Consider the following 15,614-nt stretch of genomic DNA (forward strand, 5'->3'; position numbering starts at 1 on the left):
AACTGTATTATGGATTGATGATAGACCAGGAAGTTCAGTTTACAATATGGTTCTTTCTCTTTGAGATCTGTAAATAGTGTAGGGAAGGTGTTTTTTAGTATAAAAGCAAAATGAAAATTATTTTTCCAATAAAAAAAACCACTTGCAACTTAAGTGAAATGCCATTTTCAAAGTAGTGAAGCACAAGCAGTGCATATTTAATAAGGCAGTATTGACAGGACAGAAGAACGGGATAGTTCTGTAGAATATTTTTTTTTTCAGTGTGTAAATATCTATGCTTAGTAGATATCAAGTAGTTGTTTATTTTCAGCAGAGGCTGGGATCCCAGTCCTGAAGCCTGATCCACAGGTAGAAAAGCTTGACCCTCTGCAGGGTTCAGTCTAGGGAGTATTAGACTCCCTAACCTGGGATTCCAACTTTCCTAACCCAAATAAAATTTCTTATACAGCCTTTGATTATCAGACCATGATCATGTTGTGTACAGCATTTTTTCTTTCAGTCCAGAGGCAGAGGGAAGATGGTTCTTGGGGTGTGAGCAATGAAAAATGAGATTGATTACCTTAAATCACCTCCACTTACTTAGAGCAAAGAAATGAAATGTTTTTGCAATCAGTAAATTAAAGGGAATTGAATGGGGGTAACCAGAGCAGAATTTGAAGATGATCAAGTGGCAGGCTGTGAGATTCTGTGGAAGGGTTCAGAGAAGGCACACCTGGTCATCGTTTTAGTAGGCATTCAGCCAAATTAAAGGCTCATTTCCCTCTTTAAGGTTGTGATGGTAGGGAGAGAGAATGGAAATTTGTCTGTGACAAGGTTATTTGAAGTGCTTTCAGGGTTCAAGCAAATATAAATACAGACATTGAAGGCGTTCAGTTTGGGCATAGCATAAGGTTTGCATAAGGAGCTAGTGAAAAAAGTGTATATATGCTGTGCTCTTCCACTCCACGTCTGCTCACAAAAATCGAGCAACTGCTTAGAAACTGAGAAACTTCAAATGTACCCTTTCAGAACACCTAAAGGCATTTGAGTCAAACACCAACTACTTAATGTTTTCTTCTTTTTTTCTTTTTTTGCTAAGCTGTCTTGATGGTGGGCATTTCCCATTCCTAAAGCTGATCCTTAATGCCCAAAGGAGGAATTCTATCTCCCCAGGGAAGCCCCCACATTACAGTGCTGCCTCTTGCTTGGCATAACCCATGCCTCCATTTGAGCCTTACTATTTTTTGTGTAAAGTAAAGAGAAGGTTTGTTTTCTAAAAGAAAAGAAAATTAATTATTTTCTCCAAAATGCTTTTATGGTGATAGGAGGACAGATGTGGGGAAAAAAAGAGAGAGAATATATGATTAAGCAAAGGACAGGGAAAGGTCAGAAAGCAATCTGCAGGGCTGCAGAAAGATTGCTCCATTCCTCATAACAATTTCTCAGAACAGTGAAAGGAGAATTGAAGTCAATTGCATATGCCCCAAACACAAAACAAAAACAAAATAAAAATACATGCCAGGCTGCATTCTCTCACTTTGTCCTTGCAAAAAAATAGTGCAATTTTCTGGCTACCACATTAATCAAGTCTCTCCTGCTAATCAGGCTGGAGACAACACAGTTTCTTGTCAATTCAGGTTCTTGTCATTCATCAATTCATTCTAAGGATAGGTGTTATTAGAAAAAAAAATCCACATTATGCAAGTTCTGTTTTTATTCTGAGACGTGTTGATTATTTACAAAAGATTGTAGGCTGATTTCCTGATAGCAATGATAATTGCTTAGATTTTTCCTATCGCTTTTTCTGTTAGCACTTAACTCTATGTTACCTCTGTGGAATCAACCTCCAAACGTTGATCATGCCATGCACGGAACTAGTCATGTGACAACTATTCTCAGAAAATTTTTGGCTATAAAAAGCTTTCTATGGCAAATTAAATGCAACAGGAGGACAAGACTGTGGTACAATCAGAGGCGATATTTTATACCACCCTTCCTTCCTGCTGAATATTGTATTTGTCTTGAAACATCTCATTGATTGCAGTGTGATAATTTACAAAGTCTGGTTCTATTGACCATCAAACAAACACACCCACTCAGGATAGAAATTTACTCAGAAGAATAAAAGTAACAAACCCAAATCCTAGTGCAAAGCATTAATCATGTTATTCCGTGACAGCTGAAGTGAATTTCGAGCACAGGCAACAAAGCAAAATAGTCCTGTTTATTGTGAATTAGACTCCACCTGCATTCCCTCAAGAGGTCCCTGAGAGCCCCATGATCTGTGAGGTCTGCCCTAAGGAGGCCTGGCCACCCAGGAGGCATCTCCCTGCAACACCCTGCTGCTTTGCAGTCACTGCTGGAGCCTGCCTCTTTATTTTCACAAATACAAAAAAAAACTGCACTGGACATGAGTGGTGCCCTGTAATGCCAACTGGGGATTCTGGGACCTGATATGGATATCACAAAACATCACTAGCTATGGAAAACATATTTGCAATCACCATTCCACTCAGTAAACATCACAGTATCCAAAGGCATATGTGATATGAGTAAAAAACAAATGACACAGTAATATTCATCTATGCTCCTTCTTTAAGGAATAGAATTGCTTGAAAATAGAGAACATATTCTTCAAAAATACTTTATCTCAATACTTTTTGAATGGGGAAAAATATCAAAGCATTAATAAAAAAATAAAAATAACAAATTTGGGATACTTTCATGCACATGTGAAAAAATATCATTTAGGAAAATTTGATATACAGCTACACCTATATTTGAAGTGGTATGTGATGTGAAAGATATAACAAATTTCTTTGCCAACAAATTTTGTAAAATAAATTCTTCAGTTTTGTCAGTATTTATTGTGACTGTCAATTACTAATCCATATTTTCTCTTGGTGTCTAATAAAGATATTCAGTCTTGCCTTATGGACTAGGGGCTTATGCTGTAAGATTCCAGGAACTATTATGCAAAATAAAAGGTAAGATCCTCTTCATCAACAATTTCAGAAGTTCAGCAACATTTGCAAGATGTTTCAGTGGTTTACTGAATTTAAAAGGCTAAATGCGAGTTAAATTTAAAATATAAAATTTAATGGGCTTGAAAAGGAATTGTTTTAAAGATCTAATTATCAGCACCATTTATTTCAGAGGTTCTTACAATTACTTTGATCATGGAATGCTCCAAACACTGCCTTTTTTGTGTTTAATTTATCCTTTTACTTTTATTCTGTTGCCACCTGGTTATTTTTCCAGAGATGCCCCATGAAGTCACCCACAGAAAACTGACATGGGGGTTCTTGGGCATTCACCTCATGGTGCTTTTAATCCTGTCATATTCACAACCTGAAAAAATAAAACATTTAGCTTACAGCTATTTTTGTTTAGGGGATTAGTTTGGGGTTTTCCTATTCTTATGAAAATCAGAAAAACATAAGAAAAAAACATATGGTCAATTTCAATAACACAGACTAAAATATAAAAAATAAAGCCACTGAGTATTGTAGCATTTTTTTTTCTTTTGAGCCAATACACATCATATGTAAGAGACTGACACAGTTTCTGCCCAAATGGATTTCCCCTAGATGTAACTGCACTGGAGAACAGTAACACTAAACGTGTACTACCACTCTTCCCCAGCTCGTAACAAAGTCTTTAGAGCATTTGCTAAATTAACCAAGATTACTATATTCAAATTCCCAAGAGTTACAGTTACGGAGGCGATGGACACGTTCTACGTTTGTCTTCGAATCAACATAGCATATTGAAACTTGATGAAATTCTCACATGCAAGCACAGTGGAAGTCACTAAGCAGAGCAGGAGTCACACCCTTCAGCTACACTCAAAACATATCACATTTATTGGCATTTATAAAATATAATTCATCAGAATATCTAGGGATGTGAAAAAAAAGACTTTTTAGCTTTCAGAAGAAGCTGTTCCTATGTAAGAAAAGAGGCATTTCTGATGTATGAGCTATTTACACCATGGGCAAAGCTGATGATAGAATGAAATGAAGGTGGATATAGGCTGAAGCACAGGAGGAGACATGACTGGTTCTTAGTTTCTTCTAAGTATGGCTGGAAGGGAGCAGTGTGTGGGTATTTTCAAACTAACCCTCCAAACATGTCTTTGAAAAGACGAGAAGTTGTAAAGTTGCTGGGAAGCAGAATGCCAAAGGAGAGGAGCTTTTCCCTACTGGCATGATGAATTGATTAAGAGTATTTGGTCACTGATGACTCAAGTTGCCAGCAGGAGACCTGGTATGGTGGGTAGCTTAAAAACAGAAGAAGAGCAGTTCATGAAACTAGAAGTTCCTTTAATGTCACAAGTATTTATGACAGAAATATTCACTTTTTTTTTTTTTTTTTTTTCCTGAAACTGTAGGATTATAACCCTGCAAGACAGCTTTTGGAAATGCCTAGGAAAAGCAAGAGACTGGATGATTTTATATGTCAATAAGAACACAGTGAAAGAAAGCTAGGGAGAAATACTAGCACCTCAGAAAAATAGGATGAATTCCTTTGAAGTGCTGAAAAGAAAATTAGGAGAATATAATGGGAATATCCCATGAAATGCAAAGGAAACAAATGGCTGCAAAATCTTCAAACTGTGCAAGCATTTGGGAAATTGTATTTCCCATTATTACTTATTCTGTTACAATCTTTTCAGTCAAAATAAACAAAACCACACAGAAATAAAAAAGCATCTTAATCCATACTTTTTTCTAGCATGTAAGAGCTCTCTGTCCTTCCTGTCTCTCTCCCTCACATAGGCATATGTGTCAATAATAAAACAGCTTCTTAACAATCATTGCTTTTGACAATTCAGTGCACGATTTTGTCATTTCCCAAGGACTAAGCATGGATGTGAGAGCTCTATACCTACTCTTAACCTGCCAAGTTCAGTCTCTAGCCCAGTCTGAACCACTGAAGGACATTGTCTGGCTACGAATAGAAAAAAATCTGAATCCAAATGCTGCGTCCCCACCCATTTATGAAGTATTCAACCCAAATTTCATACTTATTTATCTCTGAGTACATTTCTAAATCACATTAGATAGCTTTTGTTTAAATTCATATTTGACTAAAGGAATAAACATCATGTTATGCTAGTAGGAATTTATTATTCCATAGCTCAGAACTGTGGGATACAACACTTATGAGTACAGGCATTCCTGATTAATTTTGTTGTGTTCTTTGATTTAAATAGGTAACACACATTATCACTAATGAGACGTGGTTTTAAATCATCACATATAAATCCCTGGGAGTATAATTTGATTTGCCTGTAAGAAGTATTAAACAGGATTTACTCGTTTAATTAATAAGCTCTGAAGCACTGATTCTACTGTGCTTTTTCTCCTCTCATACTATGTCCCCTGCACAGAGGCATTTACCTTTGATGCAAAACGGCCCATCGTAGGCCGTTCCAGAGCAGTCACAAGAGTAGCCGTTGTACTTCTCGACGCACTTGCCGCCATTTGCACAGTACATCCCATAGCTTGTGCAATGGCCAGAACATCCAGGCTTCACCCCCAGCGTGATTTTTGCTCTCTCTTCCAGGTCCAGCGTCACCCCATTCATCCTCAGTGAACGGATGCACCCCAGAAAGCCTCGCTGGCCCCCGGCAGCACCTGAAAGGTAATGCAAAGCACTGGGACAACGCTGCACAGATTTTATTGTTCTTGCTCTATGGGGACGATCCTGCCAAGCTTCTGATGACAGCTGGAAAGAAGTGGCTTCTCTGAAAAGCCAAGGAATTGCCATGTCTTAATGAAACTGCAAGCAAGCAAACAAGCAAGCAAACAAAAATGTAAGCTTTCGGACCATACCAAAACAAGTATATGTGGTAGGTGCCTTGGTGATTACATCAGAAGACTCCAGTCCTTTGCTGGAAGACTTAATTTCTTTTCAATTGCAAGATTTTCAAAAGAAACAACGAAAGCAAAAGACTCGCATACATAGCTAAGATATAGTCTTATGTTCCATATGGTTACAGTAGTGATAATGGATGCTAATAATAGTGTCATGATACCTTAGGTAATGCTAAATATCTCAAGTTAAGATGGAGAAATGGGTAAAAGATTTCAATCCTCACTCTCAAGATGCAATAGGAAATATGTATGCTCATTTCCAAACAGCATCAGGTATAGTGTTCAGTGGGACAAAGGAAATAACACTGAAGAACTGTATTTGAAAATTTGGGTTGAGGTGGCATTTCTTAGCACTCACTAATAACTGCCTTTTTTATTTTTTTTTAATTTATTCCCTGGTTAATACCTGCTGAAAATGTAGTTTCGGATAGCAAATAACTGTTTGGGGCTCGATTAAAAACCAAAAAACTAAAAAAATACGAGCAAATGACAGTGAGTCATTCTTCTCCTCCTCCTCCTCCTCTCATCCCTATGGTTACTGCACTACTGCAGATGCTGCAGAGTTGACCCCCCTTTTCCTGAGGAGATCTGAAAAATCACCTCAGCATAACTGGTATTTAACTGGTGGGGAATTGGACTATAGACACACAGAGCAGGATGCTCCAAAGCAAATGGTGGTAAATGCACAATCTAGGCTTAAATGGACAATCTGGGGTAAGGGGATGCTATACTCAGCAGAGGGCTTTCTGGAACATTTCTACTCTACATAGACTAATGTACACAGTGGAGAGGAACTAAATCCTAGACGATCAAAACCTCTTCTTTCCCTTCCTGATGAGTGTCCTAGTCCATCAGACGTGAAGTTATCATCCCTCATGAACTCTCTTTGGCCCAAGGAATAGATAACTGTCCTACCAAGAGTAGAACAGGAGGCACCAAAATAACTCTCCTTCAGTCTGATACTCAGCATGTTCATCTGGGGCACTCTAACTCAAATCAATTCTCTGTCTGACTCAGGGCAAGAATTTAAATCAGTCCCTGTTTTTTGAGATGTGTGCCCAATCAGCAAGTTATATGAAAAGGATATGATTCAGAAAGAATATCTGGTGCGAATTCAGACATTCAGGTTTTGGCAAGGCAAACATTAAGTATTTCTGAACATTGTTGGAGTACCGGTTAATTCAAAGCTACCTGTAACAATTAACAATTATAAGCAATTCCCCAAGAACTGTGCAGCTCCTTCTGTTTACATCAAAACCCTTTGTTTCCTTTAAAAGGTTAAGACTTTCTGAAAAGGTTTTCTAAACAAACATCTTATTTCAGCTGTTTGGAAACTGCCTTTCACAGAGATCATGGTCAGCAGTAAAGGTTAATCTGAGCTTGTTAATAATGACGGCACATCTGGTGACAATACACAGTTTGCAGTGACAGTTTGCTATTTACCAGAGAAATGATTTTATCTGTTGAACCCTGGCTAACAAGGAAAAAAATGAGATAACGTTCTTTCCTGTTCCCTGCTCACCTCTTCACCTCTGGACAGATATCTAGAGAAGTAAAAAAAGTGCTTCTTTGTTTATAATTTAATACAAATATGGTTCCAGCTAATGATACGCAGCATGTCTGCACTTCACAGCACCAGCGCTAACAGAGGGGGAAACACAAGTGCTGCTGGAATAATATATCCAAAATGCAGTGGAGAGTAGCAGCTCCGAAAGCAGCTGGACTAAATTGATCCATTTGTGTGTTATGATTGTATGTCAAGTTAGCAGCATCGATTTTTTTTTCCTTTGAGTTGATCTTATTTCTATAATCATGGAGATGCTTTCCTTCTTTGTGAGTGTGCTGTCAAGCAAGTGCTTCAGGAGGGAAACTTCACGTGCTGCACTCACAGCTGCTGACACGACACAAGGCAATGAGAATTCAGTACCTGAGAGTGAAACCTGTTTCCCACCCCTGCATCTTACCAACGTAGAGCTGGCTGTACAGTTCCAGGCGCGTATGTCCTTCTGTGGGTGCTTTCCGCACCTCCACGGGCAACTGGTCTACCTGCAAGCTGGCCTGCTTGACGTTCCTCTCAGCATTGACCCGATGCCACTGGTCATCGTTGAGCTGGCTGGGAGACCGGACAACAATTTCCACAGGTCCATTTCCAACATCAAATGAGAAGGAAACCTCTGTAGCAGCTGAAACACCGAGCAAAACAAAATACATCTTATATTGCTGCCATACTCATTTATTCTTCCTAAATAGAAATGAATTAGTTTGTGCTAAAAATACACATTGCTCAGCTTTCTAAATTTATATGCACATTCAGTTCCATCTGGAACAGAATTTATAGTTTTAAGTATTTAAGTTTCAAAATATAACCAAGCAAACAATATCTTTGAATAAGATTTTTTTTTTCACAGATCCCTTCATCTCTATTGGAAAAACACATTTACTACCATTTAGAAGAAAACATCAACAGTGAGTGAAACAATGAATTTCATTTCTGATTTTTCCATTTTCAAATTTACATAGCTTTTTTTTTTTTTTTAAGACACATGTATTTTGATAAAAAAATGTGATGCAGAAAAAGTCTACTTTTTGGGAGGGAGTAAATTTTTTACAATGAACACATATATGAAACAGCAGCAATCACTGAAAAAGAATGAAAATCTTAGGCAGCGCTAGAGTGCTCAATTGATGACTTACAGTAATTCAGAAATGCTCAGAAACTTTATAAACGTCTGCTATACTCTTAACAGATATCCCTACACGTCCTACTTTTCAAATTATATAATTGGTAATATTGGTAACAATGGAGCATGATTAATAACACATGATTTATAACATGTAATTTTGGGCTAAATACATAGTTTTTATAATTTCCTATTGAAATCTAGGCTATGTAATTTGGGCTACTGCAATTATTTTATGATAAAAGGGTTGCCAGTGGTGGCATTCACTATTCACTGACATACCAGCCGGAAGTAAAGACAACTGACAGCTCCATTCAGTTTGTTTTTCTTACATATAAGAAAGAGAAACCATAGCTCCCTTTTTATTCATCTGTAAAAATCTCATTCCCAACTGTGTTTTCTGTACAGGTGTGGCTTTTCATTTGACTGACTGAATTAATAAACCAATCTTGCAAAATCTTACTCTATCAGGCTGGTAGTTTGTGGTGGAATGGACACTCCATAATCATTATTGCTAACAATACTGATAAGTAGTGGGATATACTTTCTGTGCATGGCCTAGTAGATTTTCACACTGCTTTTGTCAGACTGTATAAACTGTCAACATTTTTATTAAATCTGCAAGGATAAGAATCTCTTTTCACAGAGAATCTTCTTTCAAACAGAATATATGATACAAATGACATTTATTCTTTTGTATTCTGCAGAAGTAGTTACTGCTAAAAGGAAAATAAAAAGCCAGTTTAATTACTGAATTACTCTGTTCTCCGCTGACGGAGATAGTTTCACTTCTTGAATGAACTGCATTTCATAAACTGTGACTTTAGTCTGTCTGGCTTTTTGCACTTTACTAGATGGAAAATCTGTAGGACCCAGGGCTGACATTAAAGAATAAAGAGGTTTTGTTTCAATGTTATCATGTCTTATAAATTGAGGGGTTCTGACAATGAACTTGGGCAAATTAGAAATTAGAGTAAAGGCCTCTCTCTTATTTAAGTTATAACTTACGTCAAAGTCTATTTTCAAGAGTGTGCGAGTATTACTCCATTGCTTTTGCTTTGAAGAAAGCCTTTGAATCTCTTCACTTTTGGACTTGAATTGTTTCTCAAAAGTTGTCTCTCTATTAGGCTGTAAGAATGAGAACTCCTCAGCAGAGTTTTCCTCTTAGGCTAAGGCAACTGATAGCACTGCTGACATCCCCAGTGGGTGCCTTGAGTGTAAAGGTATTTGCCATCCAGCATTTTGAAAATTTCTGCAAAAGTAATTCTGGATTTGCAAGCTCTTGGTCTTCTGGGCAGATAATATCTTCTGCATGAATTCCTATTAGATTTTTATATTTAATCCTACAATTTGGGGAGGACTTGTTCTCAGTGTATGTACCTAGTGACCTCCTGGAAGTTGGAGAAATACAAGGGAAGCACAAAAACTATAGGCTGTCTTGACATATCCCCAAGCAATCTAAAAACATGACTCACATAAAACAACTTTTTTTTTTTTTTTTTTTAATTAAACACTTGTTTACTGGGCTGCTGGTCTCAAAAAAACATGAAGTAGTATGTCTATATAAAAAGCTTTAGCAGATGAGTGAAGGCTGCATGTTGGTATGTCCTACAGGTGACATATCACATACCACTTTTGACCTTAATTCTCAATTTCTACTTGGATGAATTTTTTGAGTCTACATCTTACATGCCTTCCCCAGACAGGGCAGTTAGTACTGGTACCGTAATAGAACAAGAACATTAAATTTATTCAGAAGTTCAATATCACTCATTATATAGACAAATAGCAACTTTTTTTCTAAGTACTTCGTAGAATGTGGCATCTTTGCCTCAAATGCCTTCTTGGTCATGGTGTTATTAGATTAGAATACATTTATCTTATATGCTCACAAGTTAGCATTTATTTACAGTGACCAACTGGGCCAGAGTAGGACTTTTCAAAAGCAAATCAGCAGTACAGGTAGCAGGAATTTATACTGGGTAGTCACTTGGTAGCTCATGATGTGAGCTAACCTAATGACCACTTTATTCCCTGTTCAACCAAGTACCATAAAACTCAAGCCAAATACCTGAACAAACATCTGTTGCTTAGTTAAGAAATGGACAGAGAAAATAAATGTGTTTGTTAGTGTGGCTAGTCTGTACAAACTTTTTTCGTGACAGAAATTCCATAAAACTGAACAAGGTGAATATTTTTATGCGCTCCTGCAACACACATTCACTTAATAAAGTGAGACTTGCGGATACACCTAGTTTTACCCTTTCTGCACCTTGAACAATTGCATGTAATTAACTCGGAACATGATCCTTTTACCAATTCAATTTCCTAAAGTCTTAGGTCATTTGCAGCCATCTGCTCAGAAGGCAAAACTGTAGAAAAGTGCAGCTTTTGCAAATAAAACGCCCTTCTCACTGTTCTTACTAGGTAGCAGTAATTTGTTTTCAGTTCTGTTCAGGTCCCACAATTTTGCTATCTGAGATCTAAAAGTTTCCATTTGACTCTCCTAATATGTTTATATACCTTTCTATGGGACTCACCAATGTTTTGGTTGATTTATATCAAAGGCCAAAGCGTCTAACTTCTTTAGGATCCTTTTGAATCTCCCCTCTTATGACACAAATTCCTTGTTAATGTATATGGCTAGATTCTCAATTCACCTACTTGGCTGTAAACCAAGGGTACAACAAAAAGATATAAACCATAGACTACTGCCAGACAGATTTTTCCTTTCCTTTCCATTTTGCTTGCTTGTTCCATAAAATCAACATCTTGAAAATATTCTGTATCTGGAAGAGTAACATCTGCCAAACTTTTTGGGCAGCATGTTTTTAAATATAACCTCTGACTAACAGCTCAGTGACTAAACTAGGTGATAGAATTCAGTGACATGATTGAAAATGAATGAAAACCCGATCAACTGTTCGCTGCTAAATGCTACTGAAGTCTGTGGTTTATGTATGTATACATGGAATCTGTCACCATCTTGAAGCCCAGGTCTCATATCTGTAGGAACTGGAATTCATACCACAGACTTCAGTAGACTTTAGATAAAAGAAAAAAAAAAAAAACAAACAAAAAGCTTTCTAGGTTATTAAGGTTGTGTAAGTAGATGTATAGCTTGCCCATCATTTCCACAAGCACTCTGACAGCTGACTTTTAGGGCAGTCTTACAAAATCACCTCTGAAGTACCTGCCCTGCTGCCCTCATCCACACAAGTATGAGATGACCATGCCAACATGCAAAGTGTTGAGAGCTCACTCCTGGCTGCTCAAAATATGCAAAAGGAAATTCAGATGCTTTCCTGAAGTGCTGACTTGGAACCCAAGAGCTGCTTTGAGAAGTCAGCTTCACTGTGAAAAAAAACAATAGAAAAAAGAACAATATTTTATAGGGAAATTGTTGATTTGAGTTCCTTGACTGCAACACAGGAATTACTCTGCAGCTTAACTGACTGTTAATAATCAGGTAGCTGTCAAAACTCATGACCACATTTTCAGTAATTGCATGAAGCATCTGGAAGTTTTCATCCTTTATCAAATTCCCAAATGAAACGGTCATTTGAACTAATGAACTATGAGCTTTGCTCGTTTGACCAGATGACTTAGTGTACATCCCCACCACAGACTGCAGCTCTCCAAGCTGCATGGCTGCATCAGCATGATGCTGTGCCAAGAATAATTAGTTTAATGAGACTATACAGCGCCCAGCATCAAACCCAGCATAGCTTGGAGCTGAGCTATGCAGACGTACTATCTTTTCCAGAATTAGCTCAGGTGTCTAACGTGGGGTTTAATTGTGCAGACTGGACACAGTCTACATTTGTCTGTAGGTTAAAAAGACAAACAAAAAGGGAGGCGCAGCTTTACACTCCCTTGGGTCTTCTGCAGTCATTTATAAAAGTAACAAGAAAGAAAAATAGGATGGCTAAAGCTATCATTTTGATTTAACATCATTTAACACTACTCGCTTTTCACGGTATAAATCAGTCACCACGTGTAATAAAATAGTAATGGGTCAGGGACAGTAAAACAAACTAAGATTAGAATCAACCTAAGAATAAGCAAACCATAAGACTAAATTTATTGATAAAGCATTGCTTCTTTGTGAAAAAGGAAGTACAGTACTTCATAACTGACATTTTTAGTGATTTTGCTGTAAACTTAGTTTTTAAATATCAGTGATTTATTTTTAAATACCAGTGATTCCAGACATTCTGTAACAATATTACTGATTTCTTCTCACTGAAATTACTGTTGCCCGAAGAAAAGATTTTTAAAAGCCATTTTGTCTGCAGTAGTAAGAATGCTAGGAACATTTATTGAAGAAGAAAATAAATTAGCTTCCTGATGAAAGGTAAACATATGAAAACATGTATAAATGGATGGTTTTAACCATTAAGGGTTTGGAATAAATTATATCATAATATTTAGAGAAGGTACTGATATAAATGCAAAGGCATTTTTTGCCAAGATTAAAAAAAACCCACATTTCTGATAAATAGGATTTATTAAACTCTCCTAAAAAAATTCTTTGTGGATTCAGAAGTCTTTAGAATATCTGAAACTTCTGATGATATTGTCAGTGTGTTTTGCTTCATTTTCTACTTTGTATTTTCATATATCTGGTTACCTAATGAATAGCTGACCACTTGTTTGTTCCATCTTCATTGCCTATATTGGATGACTCCGTCTACTTCAGCAATCTTTGCCTGCTGTGCTGTTTCCATGCTGAGCCTTTGAAATTTAGTAACCTCTCCTATGCTTTTAATCTTCAATATTCAGTATATACCATATCCCTCAGAAGTGCTCTAATACATTACAGTAGAGTACTAGGAAGTTCATGGGAGAGCAGATGGCAGAAAAGATTTTACAGAAAAGGCATGAGAAGGGAAAAAAGAAGCTGAAGGTTGGAAAGGTTTGGTATTGAGGCATATTTGTTTCCTGACATGAAAGTCAAAGGAAAGCATCGTATTTTCTCTATAGGGTGATAGTTTAAGCCCACTATAATATTTTTTTTTCAACAACTTCAGTGGAAAAAAAGGCTGATGGACTGTAGCACTAGCGGTTTGCTGATTATAAGCAATTTGTTATCTCTGTTTCCCTTGATTAGCTATAAAGTTGAACACTTGCCTCTGTGTTGTCTAATTCCTCTGTGTGGAATTAGACATAACTGTGAGATTGCTGAAGCTCATGCTAGGTAAAGCAAAATAATGCTTGGAGGTAAAAGAAAGAAACTAAAACAATCCAGCAATTACCAATGCTACATCATTTATAGTAAAGGGGTGATTCTGCACTGTGGCACCTGGAGGGGTTTCCACTGCTTTCAGGTGTCTAGCAATTTCTCACTGTTCTTATCAAATACAGACTTTGCTAGTGATCCACATTTCTGCCATCTACAGTGTGCATTATTGCTGTGTCCTGCTTGATTCAGTTTCAGAAAGTAAATCACAGAGTCCTGCATTTTACATTTTTCTCCACTGCATGACTACTCATCTTGGGTCCCATTAGGAAAGGCAGAGAAATTACAGTATGTTATTTAGAAATAAATAAACAGGCATCAAACTTTATTTTGTTGCACACATGCTGCCTATACCAATATCCATCCCTGCCCATATATATTCCAAAGTATTTGCAGGCATATTTCAGCGATTCCTGATTGCCATTTTATACAGAGTTCAGTTAGGAGCAGTTTTTTTCCCCTCTGTTTTTTAGCATTTAAGGGAATAATAGAATGGGATACTATGTACAGTCATTTCCTCAAGTGCCCATTTCCAGCTGCGCTGTTTCAGCAGCTATTCATGACTGTTGCCTGCCCTCAGAAGGGTAAGAAGTTACATTTAGAAAATGGCATATCCATTAGATGCAGCACTTTTTTTTTCTCTGTTACAGCTTGTTTCTGGTTGGAAGCCATTAGGTCAGCAAGCTGAAGCTCAGTATGAAGGAGAGAAAGAATTGAATACAACATCTCCATCATTGCAAGTGACCATTTCTGACCAAATAAGGAGAGATTTGATTTGGATAATGACTAAGAATTAATTATTTCCATTTAATTTTAAAATACACTCAACAATCAATTAAAAAGCTGAACAAAAATGTCAGCCTTCCTAGCCTTCCTACACAGTGGATTAGCTTCATATTCAAGTTGGGATTTATCATTGCTTCAGGAGATACAAAATATTTAAATACATTTAAATGAAAGTACCAAATTTTTCCACAATCTTACTTTGTAAAGGCTAAGCATGCCCTCAGAAGATAATTATTTATTGTCAGTTATTTACTAATTACTTCATTTATGCTAAGTGCATTCTAGCTGTTTTGTAGGTAAGCATTTAGAAATAACTCATCCTTTCATAATTGCATTTTAGTTTATGTAGCAATTTTTAGCCAGTGACGTAAAAAATCCACTGTTATCATCCCTATATAACACAGAAGCAAAGCAAAGGCAAGTGAAATGACTTATTTAAGGCCAAACATTAGATAGTCAACACAGAGTTTGAAAAAACACCTACTTGCTTTATTTCTAAGCCAATACAACTGCAAGCAGACAATGTTACCTCCCATTCAGCCCTCTTCCAGCAAGTACTTAGCTGCTTGGAAGAAAGAAATGTGATTCAGTTGAAGCTCCTGTTGTTTCATTTCTTGAAAGGTACTAAGCCTTAAAAATATAGGAGCAATATCTTTTAGTCTTTTAGTATGAGACGATTCACACAAAGGGAATGGCAGTCAGTGTACTGAGTGGAAAGGGAGAGGAGGAGCATGCTTTCTAATCTGTAGTGGCTTCTCATACACTTCATTATATCCTCTTAACTGAAAGACTCTACCGTGGAACTGAGCAGGTCCCATGCAACAGAAGATACCACCATAACTGAGATGCTGCAAGGCAGTGAGCAGGCACGGCAGTTTCGGCAGCAGTCTCTGATCTCTGCTCAGAACTCCTGAGGACCCTACTGGAAGCTGAGGGGGTTTTCTGGGGACTCTCCAAGACCTGCAGTGCATCCCAACAAGCAACATCTGGAGCAAAAGGGTCAGGAGACCTTCAAGGATGAACAAAGTGCTCCTGGAAAAACTC

The 15,614-nt window shown here is 37.3% G+C and overlaps 1 protein-coding gene across 1 annotated transcript in view; it reads right to left on the reverse strand.

The window, feature by feature from the left end:
* LOC104565350 (contactin-associated protein-like 2) overlaps positions 1–15,614 on the reverse strand; it is a 971,843-nt gene that overhangs the window by 74,830 nt on the left and 881,399 nt on the right. Inside the window, exons 17-18 of the mRNA XM_088520855.1 lie at positions 7,826–8,044; positions 5,385–5,621 (exon numbers count right to left, since the gene is read on the reverse strand). Of these exons, the coding sequence (XP_088376981.1) occupies positions 5,385–5,621; positions 7,826–8,044 (456 nt within the window). The remainder of the gene's footprint in view (positions 1–5,384; positions 5,622–7,825; positions 8,045–15,614) is intronic.

The sequence above is a fragment of the Tinamus guttatus genome, unplaced genomic scaffold, assembly GCF_059628265.1.
Source record: "Tinamus guttatus ecotype Peru unplaced genomic scaffold, ASM5962826v1 Tinamus_guttatus_pri_ptg000104l, whole genome shotgun sequence".
In the NCBI taxonomy this organism is placed as follows: domain Eukaryota; kingdom Metazoa; phylum Chordata; class Aves; order Tinamiformes; family Tinamidae; genus Tinamus; species Tinamus guttatus.